At 34.5% G+C, this 23,150-nt stretch overlaps 2 protein-coding genes across 3 annotated transcripts in view; one reads left to right on the plus strand and one right to left on the minus strand.

Moving 5' to 3' along the window:
- LOC108764231 (major royal jelly protein 3) overlaps positions 1-2,005 on the plus strand; it is a 4,680-nt gene extending 2,675 nt beyond the window's left edge. Inside the window, exons 3-6 of the mRNA XM_018512364.1 lie at positions 329-556; positions 1,234-1,405; positions 1,571-1,797; positions 1,940-2,005. Coding sequence (XP_018367866.1) covers positions 329-556; positions 1,234-1,405; positions 1,571-1,797; positions 1,940-2,005 — 693 coding nt within the window. The remainder of the gene's footprint in view (positions 1-328; positions 557-1,233; positions 1,406-1,570; positions 1,798-1,939) is intronic.
- Positions 2,006-4,447: 2,442 nt separating this feature from the next.
- The window catches only part of LOC108764234 (uncharacterized), a 38,603-nt gene continuing 19,900 nt past the window's right edge, over positions 4,448-23,150 (minus strand). Inside the window, exons 1-6 of one of the 2 annotated variants that reach the window (XM_018512367.1) lie at positions 14,325-14,406; positions 11,567-11,956; positions 10,713-11,017; positions 10,023-10,419; positions 8,244-8,359; positions 4,448-7,992 (exon numbers count right to left, since the gene is read on the minus strand). In XM_018512367.1, coding sequence (XP_018367869.1) covers positions 5,386-7,992; positions 8,244-8,359; positions 10,023-10,419; positions 10,713-11,017; positions 11,567-11,956; positions 14,325-14,406 — 3,897 coding nt within the window. In that variant the 3' untranslated portion in view covers positions 4,448-5,385. Of the gene's footprint in view, positions 7,993-8,243; positions 8,360-10,022; positions 10,420-10,712; positions 11,018-11,566; positions 11,957-14,324; positions 14,407-23,150 lie in introns of those variants that run through there. The other variant, XM_018512368.1, reaches the window with a different exon arrangement.

Below are 23,150 nucleotides of genomic sequence, written 5' to 3' on the forward strand. Positions count from 1 at the left end.
ATATATATATATATATATTATAAAGTATATCAAATTTTTTTTCATATAATTTTCATTGTCAAGTGTCATGTGGTTTCAAGTTTGTTAGTAACGAGTTTATACTCAGAATTAATTCTTAAAGTGGAGTTCTTCTATTTTGAAAAAATAAGTGAGCTTGAATAACTGCTTATTTTTTTTGCTGTTCCAAAATGTTTGATACATTGAGAATACAAATAGAATTTTTCGTGAATAATTTGCGTTAGCTGGGCTGCACCTACATACATATATATGTATAATAGTCAAATTAATGACAATATAATCTGAAATCAAATTTTTACTTTCACCTTAGATTCAATGTAATCACATCATTGTTCTGGATTATGGCAAAATGGGGCTAAGCCAAATCTGTAATCCAAAACTATTAATCTTTGATTTAAAAGATGATACGCTAGTTAAAACCATTCATCTCCCACTTGATTTCGCTACTAACCAAACAGGTTCTGGATTATTGATAACGCCTTTGGTTTATATTCGGAACATTTCCGGAAAATGCACGCAGTTTCTGAATAAAATGTTTGTTAGTATATCTCCTCTTTTAATCGCAGTAATACATAATATCGTCTGTATAAATATTATCTCAGCTGCATGTTTTATTTCATATATACGCCGGAATGTCCGGAAAGTTTTGACAAAGAACTCGTGTGTAGATAGAATAAACTAAACTAAGTCGAAACGTCCTCTACCACTTTGCAATTTTCGCAATAGTTAATAAGATATTTATAATTACTAAAAATTGCTGAATATTGGTTTTCAATAATTTTTTTCTCAAATACTATCAACTTTACAGAAAAACAGTAACAGACAAAAATTGTTTATTTTCTTTTCATAAAGTTCTGAGAATTTTCTCAGAATTAAGTATTTTCATAGCACTATAATATATGTACTATAAATAGTATAAATATTTCATAATAATCATAATAAACACTTATACTTTTTCCATAATCAAATACTGTGCACATTGATAACAATCAATAAAACATTAGAAATTTCTCTACAATCAAGGATAAAAAAAATATTTACATAATATTAAAGTAAATCTTATAAATATTTTGTAAATATTTTATGAATATTATATGCTATCTGTGATATATATAATGAAACGTGTAACTAAACAATATTTACGTATACGAATGTATGTACAGTATATCGTATTTTTAATATTAAGTGATTCAATATACACGTAAATGTACACAGGTATTTATAACTGACTCGGGAGGTTCCGGTTTAATAATGTATGACTCATCTAGAAAGCGTATGTGCAGAATCGAATCTGATTACATGAAACCGACTGATACTTCTTTCTCTACAGCAGGTGAAAATTACACGTTTGAGGGCGGTATCGCCAGTCTAACAATCCTTGACGATGGCAAGTACTCACGGCTTTTTTGTCAAGAAAATTATGAGAAATGATAAAGTTTGTTCACCAGATAATTATTCAAAAGTTTAACTTTATAGGCTAGTGTAATCTGCAATTGCATGTCTTGCTGTAACTTCTATATGATCTTTTTTAATACTTTTCTAAATATTTTAGAACTTTATTATGTTCCTATATCGAGAAAAGAAATATATAAGATAAAAATAGAAACGTTACTAGAATGTCCAAACAAAGAAGAGGCTAATAAACAAAGTAAACTAGTGACTAAATTATCAAGCCAAACAGCAGTTATTACATCAACGAAAAATTCAATATTTTATAGCAACCTTGAGGCAATGTCTATTCTAGGCATGAACGTCAATAAAATATCTAATGAAAACGCGGTAAGATATTTAATTTAAATATTATACAATTAGTCTTTCCGCACAAATTGTAAAAATGTTATTTCGAATTTCTATTAACGTTTGTTACATTTAACAGTTATTGGTATGTTCTATCTCTGTAAAATAAAAAATTAATTTTAAGGTGGAACTAGCGCAAGATGACGAAAAATTTCAATCCATTGTTTCAATGAAACCTTCATATTATTAGGATAAGATGACGTTCATATCAAATAGATTTCAAAAGTATGTTCTGAATACATTAAATCTAAGTGATACAAATTTCCGCTACTTCGAAATGAAATTATCAGAAGTACAGAAAATTATGAACCAGTAAAAGATTATTAATTATTTGTATTGCAAAAGATTAATATAATTTGTAGTCATGTTAGATTTAGAAGTGTTAATAAAAATTATTAGATAAAAATAAAAAACATACACACAAAAATTGTAATTGACAACAATAATAAACTATTTTAAATTCTGAAAAAATTCTAGAAATTTAGAATATCATTTCCCGATCTATTACCTCATAAACACCAATTATACCTAAATATAACGAATAGATATTAGTTATTTAATGTCCATACATAATCTTAACATTACCAATCTTTTTAGGAGGCGTACTATATCGAACCCTGCTATCTATTCAATTTCTTAAAATGTACAATAAGAAAGTCAACAATACAAATCTTATAAAATTCTCCGTATTATCGGTGGAGAGTTGAAAAGTACAATACTATAGTCTAAAAATGTCACAGTATTTAAACTTTTTGAGAAACTCTAGAATGCACAAAAAATATACTTTTTTAAATACACATTCATCAAAAATAATAAATAAAAATTTAATTTACATAATTGTAAAAATTATAAACAAAATTTAATGTTAAAGTCTAAATTATAGATTATTCAAAGTAGGCTTTGAATTAAGAGCATTTCAATAGTTTACTATCTTCCAAAATAATTATAAAAATTGTTAAAATTATATAACAGTTAAGCTCGGGCATGAATTTAAATATCAGAGGTGGTGTTGATTTTAAAAATTGAAATTTTATTCATATTTTTATAAGCAAAAACAACAAAATTCAAGTACACTTATTTCATACATGTTAACTTCAACTAAAATATAATTGTACAGTAACATGACTCGTGTGTGTAAGATGCAACGCTTTAATGTCTTTATGAATAATCGGCATACAATCGGACGCATCCGGCGAATGGAGGTCGATAATTTTGTGAAAAGGAATCCAAATGAGTCCTTGTTCGGCTACGCATGCACTGGTAAGGATCATCATTGCGGGTAAGCCTTCCCGCACGTTTTCCTCTTTCTCTCTCTCTCTCTCACTCTCTCTTTCTTTCTCTCATCAATTTTAACAAGTCTTAACCGCACCTTGATATCTCGCTACTGACTATTATCAAGGAGAGTGCTTTGAAATAGTTACAAAAACGGCCGCCACAGAATAAGGCACACAATTGATGCAACGCGCATTTTTTTTTCAATGTAACGATATATATTCGTACTTATTTTTTAATGTTACTTTGGTGTGAACGAACGTCCATAGAGCTACGCCTAATCATCTTGGAAATGATTTATACGTATGCTTAAGGAAACTAGAACATTGCAGGAACAATGGTGTCTACATATCGCTGCTGCGTGACATTAGGTTTCGCGTTCCCACCCTCCCTTCCCTCCCTTCCCTCGCCCACCGTATCGTTATCACTAGCACTGTCTTATCGTCTCGCTACATCATTCTCTTCTTCTTCTTTATTACCATTATCATTAATTATCGATATTTATTATCGTTTTGCGTTCTGCTAATGCCTCAAATGACTTTATTTACACATCCTTCTGAGGTATGTTATGGGCGTTATGATATGGGATACATGACCTCGCGAACCATGTCTATCAATCGACCTACACGCAATTATGCAACCTAAGGTACCTTCAGTCTATTCTTGGACACAAATCAACTAAAGCGTGGGCTATGTCGTAACAAGTGCAGCTTTTCTTTATGTATATGCGTAAGTACACATATGCATCTTTGCAGTGCGTTCATCCGATTCCGGTCGAAACGCGTCTATCGGAAAAAAGAAAAAAAAAAGAAAAAGACCGCCTCGCTTCTCCCTGATTTCTCGACAAACGTTTAGAGGTGAGATCGTCTTCGTGACTCGGTTATTCGCATCGTGTAATCCAAATTTGGTGTCGAAAAAAACTTGTCGATTACGTCCAGTTTTAGAGATACGGAAATTTAATAAAGGGTGTCGCTTCTTTAAATTACAGCGATCTCGAAGCTGAACACGAGAGACGATATCTTTTTTACAGATTCAAATTCTGCGACACGCGAATTAGCGGAGTGTCAAACGGGAGAAATTGATTTGGTAATGCTTGCTCTAAACGTCCGTTGAACTGCAATCGTTACATGCAGATCGTTATGTAACCATCGTAAGATTCTTCTATATAGATCTCATTATACTTCTCAATAACAGACTAAAGCTATGGCTCACTGTTTTATCGCTGTCCGTTTTTTTTTTTCAGCTAGTACTTTCTATGAGAACGCGATATTACATCTACGCGAATATATTACGTAACGCTATTTAAAAGCATGTATTATTGAACAATTTGCTCTGTCAGCCCTCCTCGGTACGTTTTCCCCTTTCTCTAAGAGAAAGAAAAAGGAGACTCACAGTTGAACATGCGGGATATTCCGATAATGCCGAGTTAAAAATTGCGAGCAATCAGAACTTTCCTAAGCAAAGGCCATCCAACGTGATTACGTGCAACAATAACTCCTAGTCTTTTAACATTCGTGTCTTTTATATAGATTCTAAAAATAACGCTCTTGTCATTTCGACTGAGTGGTATTACGAGATATCGTAGCGAGAATAAAAACAACAGTCTGGCATCTCCTATGCCCTCTACACTTCTCCATATACTTCTTCCTTCTCCTTTCTCCCTTCTTTATTTATTTCATCCAAAATAAAATTCGCGCTTTTTCCTATGATAATCCGGAAAAAAACAACATATTACCTCTTAATAATATAAGCTAGGTCCAGATGAAAGCTGAACACTGAAACGTTACGAATCTCTGTCTTTGATTACGAATAATGATACACAGCAATGCTTATAATGATAATAATGGTAAAATGCTATGGCGCGCGCGCGCGCGTAGAGTGACTGCTACAATGCATGCTCCCACACACATAAAATTTTGAAAGTTTCCCACAGAAAGTTATACATCACAAACGAACTCTTAAAACTATTTACAAAAATGGATCGCGATTCGCGATGCTTTTCAAATAACATTCAGTTTTCTTTGAGCGTGTCACTGAACTTTCAAAAGAATATCGATTCATTAAATCTCCGTCCAACGGAGATAAGACATTTGCTTTTGTATTGTGAGAGGGGTGCATATTACACGTACATATACGTGATATACCCGGAGAAAGCACTATGCCCTGGCCTATTTTAAAAAGAATGGCCCTGACGCGATTATATAATTATATATTATTATAATATAAGGTATGTTATAATAATATATATATTTTTTCGTTTGAAAAAAAGTTTGCGCGATGGGGTATATCTCCTTGATATTATTGTATGTTGCAGCACACCGCTCTGCACGGTATCGGACCGTCGCCGTTCTGACCATACAACGACCTTTGCCCGAACATCTTCGAATCGAACGATAAGAACGGTGATTTTCCGTTGTAACAGCTTTCGTATACCTCGAACGCCTCATCGATGGGTATCTTCTCATCCGCTATGATAACGTCCTGATTTTTGTCCGGTATATAGATTGGGATCTCCTCGCCACGGAAATACCCGATTGTTTTGTCCTCCGGATCATTTGGCACTGTTCTCGACGAAATTACCGACGTGCTAAATTCGCTTGACTCTTCCTCCGTGTTGACGATATCCCGTGCGAGTCTGTAATACCTCTGCACATGTTTCACGATAGCTTTTTCGACCTCGATGTTATCGTCTTCCGCCGCCTCGCCTTCGCACAGGACTCCCGGACTTTGCAGCATCCTTTTTGGGGTTATCACAGGTTCCACAGTTTCTACTTCCCAGCACTCCAACACGTCGGGCTCCTCTATGCTGACCGAGGATCCTATCATTACGCTATCATTTTCGTCGCTGCTGTTCTTGCTGATTTGCTCGCGTATCTCCACGTTTTTGTTAATCATGTCGACGTAAGCAGCGGTTTTCGCGACGGGATTATCATGAAAATTAAACGGCACAGGTTCGTACGAGGACGTCGGTAACAATCTGCCGTCTTGCGAAACGATAATCTCCCCCTTCTCGAATGTCCGCACGCTCACCATACTGTCCTCGATCGTTTCTTTACCCTTCCCATCGTTTAAATTGTCTATACGTCGCATTTTGATATCAATATTCTCAACAGGATTTTTACTGATTTTTCTTACTGTCTTCATTCGTCTTCCGTTAACTCTCTTCGAGTTTATCCGAGAACTTAAAGCAACCCTCATACCCGCAACGCTATCCTCCTGAGTAAATTCGCAAACGTCACCAACATTATTCTTCGGCTTGTCTTTCGATCTCACGGCAGTGACAAAGTTCAACGAAACCAACGAGGAAACTAATTGATTCTGCGTTTTCTCATCGACATTCTTGTTCCGTTTGTCGTTTCTCTTTGCCATTGTTTTTCTTTTTACAACTTTCGCGTCCCTTTTTCTTCTGCCGATCGACATTGAATCAGCTTCCATCTGATCATTCCTGACGTTGTTGTTGTTGATGTTATTGTTGTTGGTTTTTGCGAATTCGCCGCAGCTAGCCGTGCGCGACAACAACGTGACGTTGTCAACACCGCTATTAGCAGATAGTGCAGGCATGGGGTTGCCTTGCAAGTTTTTTGGCGGCTTTGCATCCATTTCTTCATCATCCTCGTCTGTCTCGCTCTCCGAGGTCGACGCCGACGTTATGAAAAGATCGGGCGAGTTCGCTCGACGCAGCCACTCCTTCACCGCAGCTGTAATTGGATATTTTTTCGACAACCGAGTCTGGCTCTCAAATCCGGAATCCTCGTTTGAGCCTTCAATTGTATCTCGATTTGTCATTTTGATCGTGCTCTCGTTATGTACCTCCAGTGCATCTCCCTCGTTCACCACCTTCCGCTCTGTCTCACCCAGCTTATCGTTCACAATATTGCATTTGCAATCTACGTCCGACAGTTCGACAGCTTCGAATTGTTGTACGAGTATCTTGCTCTCCACATCCAGATGCGCGGACTCATCCAAGTCTGGCCCAGGCGTAGACTCCCTCACAAATTTCAGACCCTTCTTGTTGTACTTTCTCGGCAATCCAAGTGACGTTGCTCGCGTAACGGATGAATTGTTGCAATATCGTAATCGTTGAATTTCCTCTTTTTCGTTGACGTTTATCGTTGTTAAATTGGAATCATTCTCTTGAGGACTCACCGATCTTGACTTTGACGCCTTTTCCATTAAGTCGGCAAAATGTTCGTGGTTAGTATCGCCGTTAGCTAAATTTTCTTCAGGGCATCTGACGCAATTATTCAATGTATTCGTATTAATGTCGTTACTATTATTTTCGAATGACTCATGCTTCGCATTGGCACTGGTCGAATCGCCATCGTTCTCCAAAGAAGTATCACTCCTGGAAGGCGTTTCGTAATCAGTCGGAGCATTGCTCCTTATCTCAGTAGTCTCGTTCGTTATTATCGCTTCCACATTCGCGACTAGACGATTCGCTTGACTGTTAATTTCTGCGTTCCTGTCTCTGGGCATATGTCCAACTGTCGGCAATTGAACGTTGTCTAAAGATGTCTCCCTAACTATTTGCTCTGAATTATGGATTATCATCTCTTCCTGGTTCGTTAGACTTTGAGCGGTTGACGAGTCGCACGTCTCGGTCTCGCGACTGGCGGATTCCGTCTCGGTGTAAGATGACATATCCGGTGCGTCATTGACAGACGACGTGACTTCTTCGGCCACAGTAGTGACGGTGGATGTCGAAACAGGAGCAGAGAGGATTCGCGATTGCAGGGCCGGCCGCAATTGAAATTCCTGGCATTCGGGATTAAGCGGTCGATTCGCGGCCGACGTCGTTGTAATCGCGGTCGAAGTCGGACATTCTGACCAAGGTAGTCGGGAAGACGATACATCATTATCACATTCGGAACTGTATTCCCCTTCTTCTTCATCTTCGGTGTTACCCTGAATTTAATCGAAAGGAATGATTAGAAATTAATCAAGCATTTATATCAAAAATGTCTTTTGGCAACAAAAATAATTACGATAGTTTTAGTATTCGTATTCATAACATTTTCAATTTATGTTTCATACTAATAACATATATTCTGTTATTACAAGTTAATTGTTTCATATTTATGTTAATTATGTCTTCCAAAAAAAGTTTTAGAGCGTTTTAGCATTCATCTTATATTATATGAGTTTTATCGACTTACCAAAGTAGGTCTTCTCTGTTTTCTTTTCTTTCTCTTCTTTCTTCGTTTGGCGCACGCCATTGTCATAGCTGTTACGTCCATGGTTCTCACCAAAGGCCCGCCCTGGATGGTAACACCTTGGACAAAAGAAATCGTCGCGCGTTATCGGTCTGTCGAGAGATACGAGGACCGGTCAACGAATAATACTTTAGTGCGACATTTGGCGATCCGATGAGCGATTCTCTCAATTGTATGATTAGAAGAACGACTAGAACGTGCCGGAGTTGTCGCGAAAAGTGAACCTAGCTTTTCACTGTTTGTCTGTGCCTGCTGACTTCTCATACATCGAAGCGAAACAACACGTAAATGTTATTTTTAACAAGTTCTATTCGAGATGTAGCAACGTGCTGTCGTTGCCAAACTATCCCCTCGCGTCTTTCGCGTAGCTAAAACATATTTCCGACATTAAATTGTGCCGGTGACCATGGGACGTATTTTCTCGTGCAGTAGCCACGAGTCAATGGACTCTCACATGAGATATGCTTCATTATTGGTGCAATGTGAAAACAATGAGACAATACGGCGTGTAGCAGCTGTGAAAAGTATATCGATTGATGTTTATGCGAGTGACATATGTCGTTAGTCGCGAGCGACAAACAGACAAATCGAGCGTGTACAGAGTTGGAACTTTAGGAACGATCGTGAAGAATGAACTACATGTACACTGGACATCGTCGAATACTCTCGACATGAAAAAAATGCCGAGCGGTTTCTCGATACTGTTTTGCGAACCTATAGGGGCTCAAGGCTCCCACTTCCACGATCGTGTCTAAAGCGTGATACCTTTTTTGCGAATTATTACCTTTTACCTTGAATGTGGTAGAGGCACTGCAGTAATATAACAGCAATGATGCCGATGGACGGGACAGAAGTCATGAATCGGGGCATATCCCTTTTCCTTGGCCGCGCTTCCGATCGACACTGTTCTCGTTTAACATTAGAAATAGGTACAATCAAGCGTACTACGGCCAGTGTAGCGCAGTACGAGGAAGGAGCGTTCAATTAGCACAGATATAAATAACTTAATAATTGCACGATATCGTTATTTTTCTACAATTTTTTTCATACTGTTAGTTTTTACGTTATTGTTAGTTTATGCAGTGATTTGATTGGATATAATGTGTCTCGCATTATCATTCTTCCCTCAAACCAAATCTTTAATCAAATTGACTTTTCTTCTAGAAAATTATTCAGACATCAACAGTTTTTTAGTTAATATAACCAGTAAAAAAATTAAAAATTATTTAGAAACTATATTTTGAAATTGCTAATAAATAACAAACACTTTGAACAATTTTGAATAAATAAATTTCAATCTTACCTTGATTCACACAATTTTCATAATCCTGTTTCTATTATTTATTTATAAATCTACAATATAATCGACTGAATTTCTAATAATTAACAAACATTATAGATTCTAAAGAGTAAAAAATATATTTTTTTGTATATTTTTTCTGATACGACTGCTACATAATAAATTGTACAAATAGACTGCGCTAGCACTCCCTCCCCGAAATGCGCCTTTTTCTCTTAAACGCAAACGTGGGCAATCAATACACTTGTCCGTTGTTCCGTCCATCCGACTGTGAACAGAACGAAGACTACGAGCGCGAATGTAGATCTGCTCATGCAAGTAGCAGAGAGCAAGTACAGATTTTGCCAATCCGTATATTATAGCACGCGTACATTACTGGGGGGACGACTCCGAATCCTAAATCTATCTATCTTGTAACTAACCATTAACGTTGACCAAAGGAGGTCCAAACATGTAGTGACCAGGATATATGTACGGCTGCGGCACGGCTGGCACCATATGCGACATATGCATTGGCTCTTGCATCATTAATGGATCTAGGTAAGGATCGACCGTCGTCATGCCGTTCTCTAAATGTTGTCCCTCGAGATGCAACTGCTCCTGTGGTTGTTCTTCTATAAGCTGTTCTTTCACGGTATGCTGTTCCATAGTCGCATTTTCCTCTTCTTCGGCTTGCTCCTCGATCTCCTCAGCTACGCTGCCACTGCAGCTAGCGCTACCAGTACCGCTCTCATTCCACATACTGTTGGAAGCTTCCGCTGTTACTATCGTGCCGTTCTGCTCCTCCACTATTGCGATCGGTTCTGTACTTTGATTAGTCTACAAATAATTATATAATAATCAAATAATAATTAAATAATCAATATATAATTGTTGTAATTGTTATAATTGATTGGAATTAATATAAAGTAATTTTTTTTACGCAATTACAAAATCTCAATATTATAACAACAATAGGCAATTCAAAATATTGTTCAAATTGACTCCAAAATAGATACTATATTTATTATTCAATTATAATATTTGTATTCTAAAATTTCTGTGGATTTTTATATCAGTATTTCAATCGAGTATCTAATGGAAATATACGACAAATAAGATTTTCGAATTACCTGATAATCCATTAAGCAATATGGCTGATTGGCAAGTTTAGGCACGAATGCAGGATTAATCCACTCAATCGGTCTTAGAGGAACCGGGCCACAAGGTACAGTCGCTAGAACGTTTGGTCCAATTTGAGTAGGTACTGGCGCAGGTCCGACCAACATCACAGGATATTCGTAATAGTAACCGCTCGCATGATCGTAAAATGTTCCGTATCCTAATTGCGCTCCTGGCTCTGCGCTCATGGGCGGATATTCTCCCGTTCCACTGTCCCTATCCAATAATTGCTGGTCCTCTGTAGTTTCGCTGCCGTCTACAAAGACGTTGTTATTTATAAATATGTTCTCGTTTATCGGCAGACTAAATATATTAGCAACAAGATAATAAAAACTTTCTCCAAGTATCGCTGTAGAAAAGACGGAAGGCTTGTCTCGAGTAAATACGTGCAAAGTATATACGAATAGACGCTTATTACTAGACGTTGGAATTCACGTTTCAACAATACAACAATTTGTTTTCTATATTGACGATTTATGAAATTAGAATATTTTAACTTGCTGACTCATTAATGACAAAAAAAACAAATTATCTTGATCATAAGTATCAAGCATTCTCAATTCACTGCATTTTCTGAGAAAAGAGATAATAAAAGAAAAAGGAGGACTAATAAAATATTAAAATTATTATAAAAATAAATATGATTTTTCAACAAAACTCTGGTTTTAATTTATTTTTTGTTAAACACATAGAACGTTTACGTTAATTGGGACTGCTTTGTATTTGTGGCCAAGGCTGGCGTTTTAGCATCACTTGCCAGTGGCATTTAGCATTCAGTAATATGTTTATCCTATACGATAACCACCTGCGGTGGAATGTGATGCCGACTGACTCTCTGTAGTCGACGGCGTAGCGCTGGTGCTCGCGTTTCCAGTCCAAGGCTTCTTGCGCGACAGGTAGCCCTTTTTGAAGAGAACATCTTGTCGCGGTGTTGTAATTCTCGTGTACTCCTCCTCGTTGAAGATGATCTTAGGTTGCGACGGTGAACCCGCGCTCTCGTCTCTGTGCGATCTCGAGCCGCTGCTGGCGTAGCCGCTCGTACTTCCGCCGCTGGTGCTGGTACCAGCTCGACGCGGCTTGTAGCCACCTTGCTGTCCATTCCGATCGAAATGTGTGTGCGCATTCGTCTCCTTCTCCTGACTCTTCACGTAGTCTTTTCGCAAACCCTCCTCTTCATCCTCTTCACCGGGTGGAGCTGTTGAACCGAGAGCGACGTGATTAGCATTCAGACTCACAAAGTGCATGCTGTTCTCTTCAATTAGTATCAAGTCAATGAAATAAAAATTTTACGATAAATAATAAATAAATTTATATTTCCGCAAAAAGAGAAGAACATTCGCAATGTTTTTAATAATTCGAATCTTAAAATATACCAGAAAGATATTTTAAAGATATCTAAATAAAACAAATCGATTTTGTAGATATTTTTCTGTAAATATTTTTTACAATTATAGTTCGCGTCCAATCATACATATAGGTACTCGTAAAGAATAATTTTGTTAAAGTATTTAAAAAGGTTAACCATGATAAGCAAAATTTCTGAAATAAGTTTCTAAATGAAATGAAAAGGAGTAATGGGAATTAGCGTTGCTATGCACAATTATTGTATATATATGCATATATATGAAACGAACTTTATCGTATTTAAATCTTTACATTAAATTACAATACAATGACGTACGTTTTGACTAATCTTTTATCATTAGCAAATGTTAGTACAAACAAATGCTGAAGACCCAAATCGAATGCTTTGATTACGTTCCTTGAGAGATAGTCAACTTTCTTTCATTAAAGAACAAACTTGGTTGAATATGGTTGGATGATACTGAGAAATCTTATCAAAACGGAATCGTAAAACACAATATGTAATAACGAGTCAAAAAATAATATATGTTCTAAAAAATGTACAACACGGTAGCCACAGAATAAAATTAAACTTGCTAAGCATGACAAACAGATGTCAGCACATTGCCATGTCAGAATTTAAATTCAAATTTAAATTCTGACATGGCAATATATTAAAATCTAATTGTCATACTTAGCTTTGTAAGTTTAATTTTATTCTGCGACTACTGTATTGTATATTTTTTACACTTAGAATTGTGTTACTTTTTGACTCGTTATTACACATTGTATTTTACCATTATTATATATTATTGGCCAACAAAAACATTCTTTTATTTGTTTACTGAATAGTTGCGTTTTAATGAGATATCTCAGTAAATACTTAAATACTTCAGTAAAATAGTTCTTTCCGCGTATATTCGGATTTTTATTCACAGATATTTAACGTTATAGACATCAAATGGATTCAATGTCTAGGAAATCGACGCTTCATTCGCGTAATACATAATTTAAATTGTAAAAAGTGAGCAAGTGAATTCATAATTGTAGGTTGTCAGTCGCGTTTAATAACGAGAGAAAATGTAAGATATTTCCGTGACGTCTCTCGAATGATCACTTCGCACGTTGTATTTAACGCACGAAACTACATATATCCTTCTAAATGTAATTTGTATGAAATTGATTGTATCACACAGGAAGTGTTTGTGAAATTGATTGTTGAACAACATAGTATAAGAGCGCTCCATTCGGAAAAAAAGAAACACTCATTCATGCAAAATACATAAATTGACGCGCTTTATGTTCGCCTCATTCAAAATTTTATATATACGAACACAATAGTTTAACACATGTATAGTATTAATAGAATTATAGACATTACTAAAAAAGTACAGATATAATAGAAATGGATAAACTGAAAAATTAAAAATCTCGAAACTGTAATGAATTTCGTATTTTATAGCTTCGAGATTGTATTTCAGAAAGTGTATTTAAATTATTTAACTGATGACATGGATGAGAAGCGAATGAATTATTTAATTTATATACAAACTGCGATAAGAGAAATTTCACATAGTTTTCTTTCACCTTTCTCTACATTCTCTGCTTAAATCTTGACGCTCTTTATACAGGGTGTTTCTAAATAAATGCGAAAAATTTGAGAAAATAATTTTTTATCAAAAATTAAGGGAGTTTTTCATAATATGTACTCCTATATCCCGTCCTGAGAAGTTATGCTCCTTCAAGGTGGAGATAAAAATTAAATCTTTATTTTTTCTTTTTAATGTTAATAAATATCCCCCAAATATCTTATTTACTAGTGAAAAATGTCCGCTCAATTTTATTTTCCTAACTTTTGTCTAAAATAAAGAAAAAATTTATTTTTATCTCCTCCTTTGAAGGAGTGTAATTTTTCAAGGAAGGATATAAGAAAATACACACACATTTATATAAAAATTTTAATTTTTAACAAAGAATCATCTCAAGGACCCCGCACAAATCATATGGATAAAGTGGCTTTAATCAAATTCAGATCAGAAAAAATATCTCATAAATTAATAAAATATCACAATTTCAGCAAATTTAACCGAAGCCACTTTTTCGATATGATTTGTCCTTTTTCGCACTTATTTAAAAACACCTTGTGTATACCGATTCAATAATTTACACAACAAGTTACGATCGTCACGTGCAATTATATTGAAATGATGTTTCCGTACCATCTTGGTACCTCGCTAAAAGCAGCACATGATTCGAGGAGCCGATCACGTGGGTGACCTTTTTCTGCCGACGCCACTGCATCGCACCCTTGATGCTATCTTCCCTTTAGGATTATCCTGATTGATCGACGAGCAAAACCGCTCCTCGAAGATGTTCCGACCGATCGATTCGTTTTGAACGTTTGGTGCTTGACGTAAATCGAGAGATCGATTCAGGGACATTCACCGCGGTCACTGATAAAGGGATAGCAGTAACGAGTAATATGCATCGCACACGATGCCTCGAGAACGACTGCAATCGGTACGGGGAAGGGGGTGCACACGCCGGACGAGACGAAGAGTGAAGAGCCCGCGAGGGATGTATTTGCACGTATGGTAGCTGGGAGGACGAGTTGCCCATTGGCTGCCTCCACCGGTACCAGAATAGCATCGGAATTAGAATAGAAAACGGGCTACCAAGGAGGCTACCGAGCTATTGGCGACTGATGTCTTCATCTGAGCACGAGTGAAAAATCGTCCTGATTCCTTCATTTTCAATCGATCAATTCTTTACGAACTGAATCGATATCGTAGATTAATTCCTATAGACATTAATCGAAATATGAAATTAAATGTAAAAAAAAAAACGTTAAAGTATAATGGCAATATAAATAAATCAAGATAATAGATTAAGATATTATATTTTAAATAACAGAAAGAATTCCATTTTTTCGAGAAGCGAATCTTGATGCTTAATAATGCCCATATATATTTACAAATATTTTTTTAAAATTATAAACTGCGTGTCGATTTGATTTGTCGGACATAAAACGCAATCAAATTAAAGCTGGAAATAACATCACACATATATTGATCGTCAAATCAATAATGATGCTAATAAACATCTTAAAACAATGCCAAGAATTTTTTGCGAAAAATATCACCTTGTCCAAGATTTGAACTCCCAGTATTATTTCAATATTTTATTTCAGTAAAATTGAGAATGAAAATTTCATTACATCTTCAGGGGCAGATGGTTTGTTACTTCTATATTAAGTTTCGCTTTTGAATAAATTTATTAAATCTTGAATCTTTTAAAAAAGAAACTGAGAAAGTTTCTTTTAAATATAAAGAAGAAACGTGTTAAAAGTTAACAGTGGTTATTTTCATTAATTCACAGCTTTTAGATAATAGTAAAAGATTGAAAAAGTATACTTTATTCAATGGCAATTTAATACTTGTGTGACTTTATTGTGTGAATATGAAACGGGATTCAAGTCATTGTCGACAAAGATATCAAATATATTAATGTATTCTCGCTTTAACGTTTAACCACATTGTGAAAGTCAGAAGGCAAATAATTGTGGTCGCTATTAAACCCGCCAGTTACTTTTTCGAGACGATTTTCTAATAAAGCTAAGCAACACATTTTTCTGATTTGGAGCGCGAACGTTCACTGAGAGCAATTATAGTATAATCACTAAATGGAGTGCTAATTTGTACTGATAATGTGTGATACTGAAAAGAAATTAGTATCTCAGAAAGGCAGGCATATATTTGCAGCTAAAAATATTTTGCGATTCATGCCATTTTATCCAATTATCATTATTTTTATAATTATTATATCATCGGATTTTTCGAAGATCTTATCTTCTCTCAATTCTTATTTTATTTGTTTTCATTAACGCAATCTCTTCCCATTAATATAGCCTTTCGGTGAATCGCAAACTTTGCATAAGTCACTTTAAATACTTAAAATACTTATTAAAAAATTTAGAATTTTTTGTTATTCTTTAATAAAAGATTTAGGAAACAAATAAATATTGAATTTATTTACAGGACAACTATATAATTTTTACATCACAATATAACTTGACATAAAAAAATCATACTTGAAATATTTATATTAAAAAACTAAAACCTTTGTCAATATTTTATAATACATACATATACATTTCAATAAATTTCTATTAGAGCACAGATGAAAAAATAGTACTTATTGAAATAACTTCGATACATATGGCAAATTGGCGCTAATTTTTTTGTATTGCTTTTAAATACAATCTAGAATAATCTGAATTTTTCATAATTTCTTTGTTATTTTGAAATATCTACTATACATTTTTAATATACGCACAGAAAAATTGGGAATAAAAAAATTAAAGAGCGAAAAGAAGCAATTTATCTACGAATCATTCGCCTGCGAGACGAATTATTTTTGAAACGTAATGCCGAGCGTCGTCCCAACACATGTACATAACATACGACATATCGCATTCTCGTTCCAGATTCCGTCTTGGTTTACATTTCAAGCGAACCGTGCGTTAAAACATCTAGATATCGTGCAAGTGTATTAATATCTAGATGGTACATTTCATTGATCGTGCAAGCGGACTAGTGCTCGCTGTGTACATCGAATGCATATCCTTCGTGCTCAGATATTATCTCTCAAATTCCAATTTGAGAGATAATACCTGAAATATCTATATAATACAGATATACTGAGATATTAATAAGTAGACCCGTGTTCGTTGCATTGCATCTTGCAAACATACTCGATCCTCAGCATTGTACGTTTGCCATGTACCATGCAGATCATACATTACGAAAAATCGTCCTTGGTGTCGAAAATAATTTTTCCTTGAAACCTGATTTGTTGCCCGAATGTGCCTTACAATGTTGTATAACATTGCTCGCACTTGTAATTTTCAAAAAAAATCACCGTTTTATATTCACGCGGTTTATGCGTTATAAAAAAATTTTTAAGAATAGGAATTGATGAGAAAATACGTTTTATGACTAGCAAATTCTAATTATCGATTGTAATTGTATGTTTTTATGTGATCGAATTTCAAATTGAAAATTAATATACAGAACCTTAAAATTGAGTAAAGAATTATTTATATGTTTTCTATTCTAAATTTAGATTGTCGCTTATATCTAATTGTTAATATTTAAACTACAGGCACTTCAATATTTTCGCAATTAATTTCGAAACTATCTTTTATATTAATCTTTTATATTATATTAAATAAAAATGTTTTAATTTACCTGGAAAGTTTGGATCTTATCCAGTAAAGATAAAATACTCTTTAAAAGTACATCTCTTTGAAAGTTTTATTAGAGTATGTGCTGACTTCTTTATACATTTCTTTCTTATCACATAAAAGAATATTTCTTCATTCAACTGTAATATATTCGAAAATTTAGACAGAAAGTATCATAAAGAATCAGGCAGAAAGACATTACATAATCGTATAAAAGTCACATGGCAATAGAAACGATTCTTTTCTTCGGGAAAAACTTCGTGCCTCAAGATAAAGTTTCTCCGCGAACAATTTTCTACTTCATGATAAATTATCGAAACTTTTTGCTCGTCGATTTTCCATCAAGGATAACTTTCCATTAAAAATAAACCCAGAATGTTTACTGAACTCTTGTAAAAAAATTCCCTAAAAGTTTTCAAATTTTTTAGGTACTTTTATTCAAAGTTCCAAGTAAGATTAAAACAACTTTTTTATTGCAACATTGAAATAAATTAATATACAAGTAACGTAAACAAAAACTACTAAGTATTTGTAAATTAAAAGACAGGAATTCCCGACTGTATCTATCATTTTTTACAATTGAAACCATGAAATTTACAGGTAAGATTCACTACAATATAGTATCAGTGACCTATTCTCTTTTGATGAATATTGCCTTCTACAAACTTAATTTTTTAAATGAAAATTCGCGAGACACGCAAGAATGTACGTGAACATACGTAAATATGTATGCCATACTTATTGCTAACTGATTATCAACACTTATCAAGAAAACACTTGTCAAGAAAAAATGATTAAAGAAGAACATTTTCAGAAAGAAACAAAATAAGTAAAATTCCAAAAAATTCCTTTAGTATACTGATATAAAATTTCATGAAAATCTCTGATTTTCAAAGATAAAGAAGAGATCCCTTGAAAATTGCAATTTTCCAGGTTTTTTCCAAACAATAACCCTGAAAGGCAATACAGAGATCGATCGCCACACCCGTCGTGTTTTTGAGGATCAAATTTAGGGTATTTTCGGTCAACGCAAGACCTGATTAAAGCCAAAAATGGAGTCTTCACGGACGGACGACAGATCCGCCGCGCCAGTTTCGAGGACGCTGCTTCCTTTTGCGACGTCGTCGCCAAACAAGAATCGAATTTGGGATTTTTCTCGCTGTCCGTGGGCACGCACGAGTAACGCATACCGGTCGCGCACTATTTCCGTCAGGACGAGAAGCCGCGAAATCCTCTAAGGTCGTCCCGGCGGCACTGCACTAGCGCGGCGCACACCGCGCCACGATGCTCGTCCGCTTCGATTTTCCGCAGTCGTCTGCGACTGTGCAACGCGAACGATTTTGTACCAGCATACGCTACCCCGTCGCCTACAGGGTACTCGCGGAGAAAGGTCCGCGAGCCCGCCTTTCCTGTTCCTCGGCTATTTTAAAAGCGGTTTCGATCTCTTCAACCTTTTAACCACTTTCCTCACTCGCTCGAATATGCTCGGATATCATGTTGGAATATTATGTCTTGGCTACGATATGCAAGTACGGAAGATATAAAATGTCTAAGAAATAAAGAAAAATATGTGAGAAATATTTCTATAAAATGTATATAGATACATTTTCTTTACTGTTATAAATGTTAATAAATAAAATTAAAGAAACTTAACATTTTACTACATTTCTGTAGAGAAAAATTTCTGGTTAAAATGAATGAATCAGAAGATCTAGATATTTTTGAAACGCCCTGTATATCTACTTTACCAGACGGATTTTCATAATTCCAGTTAGAACAGAGGAATCCGGCATAGAAGAAAATGAGCGTTGATTTATGATTTGACGAGAGCCGCGCGTCTGTCGTTATACGACAGGCCGAGGCTTCAAGGATGACGAAACGGCAAACGCACTTTGCTCGCCGTCCTCGTGGCAGGTTGACGCCTAAGACGATGTCTCACGAATAGTCGAAGCATAATGATTTGGAACGTTGGACTGTTATAGAACAGCCTAGGCACATTGTCAAAAACATAGGGCCAATGCTCTCCCTCCGCACATTTAATTTGATCTTTACCGATTTACTTTCCAACTGGATCTGTTACTGATAAGAGACTGTACAATTTCGAACAGAAATCACGCATGACTATGATGATTTAACTAGTTAGCGCATCTCAAGGTGCGAAGCGCGAGTAAAGTTCTTCGAACTGATTGGGACTTTGTCTTGGACTTTGCGACTTGCAATTAAAAATTATCATTACATCGTTACGTTTATTACGGTATTTTTTTGCCAATATAAAACACATGTACAATTAAATAGTGACACTAATTATTGTCTAAGTATGCTATTCGATCGGTTTTTTGTCTGAAGTACAGTCATCTTAACATGTCATATAAACCAATCACAGAATCGTGTTAGCATCTTGAGATATTGATGAGAAAAAATGTATTAAATTTTAATGAATATTTGTTTGAATAATATTGACTTAACATTTATTTACGATAAATAAATATTTACTAAATAAAAAAATAATAGTTACATTAAATTAATAACTCTTGTTATAAGACTAAATAAATATATGTTTATATCAATAAATGTTTATTAATTTATTAATATGTTTATATTAATAAATATTCAACTAGCATTCGGAATAATTCCGATCGGAATTCATTCCGACTTGTTCCATAATAGATGTCTAGAACAGCTCTTTAAAAAATGTTTGAATAATTAATGATTTTCCACGAAATGAAATTCTAATTTCACACATTATTTTTGTAAAAAAACGATGAATTGTCGAATTGTCGCGATGGTAGAAAATCCAGTCATTAATAAATTGTGAATTTACAATGCATTTATTATCACTGAATATATAATATATTGTGCATAAAATGAAATTAGTATTTATAGAGCTATTAAATAAAATAAAAAGGCATTATAAAATAATAATACATAAACACTCAATAATAGTGTGCGGTTTTGAAATATAAAACAGACCTAGAATGTTTTTTTCGTAAGGCTTTGTAACTTGATATTTAATCCCTGTACATGTGGTAAATCATAAAAAATATGTTGTGACAACCTTTGGTAATATCTACTAAACACATTGAAAGTTTCAAATTCTTGGTATGGTTTTTTTTGTTCGCTTTTTTAGAAGATATATGAATGATTAGTTAGAGAAATGTGATATTTCTGGCGCGAAAGGCCATTAACCCTCTATACCTCTTAAGGGAATTAACATGAGAAAATGGTCTTACGTCTATTATAAACATCAATTAATTTTCCTTCTCGTTAATTAAAATTTTAATTAAAAACATTAAGTGTCTAATCCAAAGTATATTAAATATTACTAAATAAGTGCTAATATTTATAATTAAAATAAAAAAGGATGAAAGCACCTTATGAAAAACGTCTAAAAAGAAAAGATATGCTAAGAGATTTTTTCAAACTATCGTATTTTTCAACTTGGAACAAACAATTTATGTGTATCTCCAAGAATTACAAACTATATTAAAAAGAATCTAATTTTAATTCGTCTAGTTTATATTATACAAATTTTATAATTTGTTTCAAGGAGTTCAAATCCGATACCGTTCAATATTAGTATGTATTTAAAAAATCCAGTTAATGTCGGAGTGTGAACGATTAATTGAATTTGAGATCGATAACACTCATAAAATAACCTTCAAATGATATGGCATAAGAAATTATTTGACAAATCTAATTTTTTTATGATAATCATAAAGCTAAGAATGTTATATTCTAATATAACTTTTTTGAACGTCTGTGCTTGACCAAAATATTAACACTGAGAAATCAGTTTTGTTAGAAACTACAGTACACTTGTCCTTCGAACAATCTTATGTAAGATACATTACGTGAATAACTTAGAATGTTGCACTATCAATAAAACATGTTGTATTTTAAAGTTAATTAAAAATTTATATTTAGATTAAAATTGAATATCTCAGAATCCAAATTTATTAGTAATTATATAGAGAAAAAAATAAATAGTATCGAGCAATTTATCTATTTTTATCTATTTCTATCTTGATATAAATGTTTAAAAAACGCGAATAAGTTTTCAAAGGTAGATTTGATCGAAAACTTTTTCAAACTGATGCTCAATCTCTTTTACGAAGACTGGTCAAGAGATACTTTCCTTCAAGTTGTGTACACTATGATATGCACAGATAGCACGTATATCTCTGATAAATGAGTGCCAGATTAAGTGTCAAGTTCACCAACTGGTATGACATGGTATACGATAGCTAACTATACGAATATGTTGCATTACTTCAACAATACTATGCTATCGATCAGTATGCGTGACAATGAAAGTATTATGTAACTCTTGGGACGCAAACACCTTATTGGAATTTATACGCACGCCAATTTATTGTTAGCTCATGCTCGAAAACAGTACGGCAGATAATATATATAGCTCAAAAAATACCGCGAGAATACGCCAGAGCGTAATGTATCAGAAGGTCTGTGTCAAATATGCTCAATGAATCGCACGAAGCGGACCCTCTATTTGCCAATTGTTTCGTATTGCGCAAAAGCGCGCTGCCAATTAATCTTGTATAGATTTTCCGCAATGGTTGAGGATATCGATCCAATTTAAACGTATACTATATTACCGGAAACATCTTGACTGGTCAATTGCTGTTGTGAATAAAAAAAAGCAAAATAGAAACAACCAAATAGAAACATCACTCGTCGAAAATTTCAATCGCTTAATTAGATCAATTATGTGTAGATAAAAGTCATCAAATTAATAAAAATTAAATAAGTTTCTTTATCGTGTTAGCAAATACAATTCGAAATTGCTACACTGAAAGAAAAAAAGTGTTTGACTATCTATCTGTATAAATACACGATAAAATAATTACATGATAGAATAACTACGATTAATTAGGAATTTTTACAGTCATTACTGTTATCCAGTAATAATAGTTATATTTACTGTTCTATAAAAAAATACATGTTTGATATTGAAAATTATAAATTATAGTTAAACTTTTAATTATGATAATTGCAACCATCTTTTTCTCTCAGTGTACACGGTTAAGACATGATTCCTTCAAAAATTTTTTCCACATAAAAGGAGAGTTTATTTCAAATAAATTACGTAACAGGAAAAAAACCTTTCTGATCACCTGATTCATCTTCTGATGCATCTCTCAACTTTCCTTCTATAATTTTCAAAGCGTTATATATCAGAAAGAGAGTGTAGTATTGTATTAGCAATACTAGAATTGGCAAATGGTCCAAAAAGTTCTTTGACCTTTCAAGGTACTACAAGGCGAAAATCCACGGAAAAAGAGCGGCTAGAACAAACCGCTTGCCAGTATGAGGAATGTTAATTGCCGATATAACTGCGTAGTTTGACGCTTAAAAGACCGTAAAATAACTGTTCTGGAGCAAAACAGGCGATAGTGTGACGAACGGAGACCGTAAATGTGGCGAACAGTATCGATAGATAAAAATAGCGCGTAAGATCCAAATGTGTTCTGCGGAACACCGCGCGTGCAAATAACGTGACACGCACTATTCTCTTAGTACGAGTCTATTATTAACAATCCTAGACGCTGTGCCTTCGGCAGTTTCGCGAATCCGGCAATGAACACTCTTGGCTATCGCGGGGGCCGAGACAGAGCGTCGCAAAGCGGCTTACTGCAAATTTTATGACAGATTCTAAAACTGTACTGGGAAAGATCTATTATTAACATTTCCAGACGCTGCACGTCTTTCACCTATTTAACGAGCAACGAATACTTTTGTCAATATAAAATTGCGAACACGCGGCAAATTTTGTAAAAGA

This window comes from Trachymyrmex cornetzi, unplaced genomic scaffold, assembly GCF_001594075.2.
Source record: "Trachymyrmex cornetzi isolate Tcor2-1 unplaced genomic scaffold, Tcor1.1 scaffold40, whole genome shotgun sequence".
In the NCBI taxonomy this organism is placed as follows: domain Eukaryota; kingdom Metazoa; phylum Arthropoda; class Insecta; order Hymenoptera; family Formicidae; genus Trachymyrmex; species Trachymyrmex cornetzi.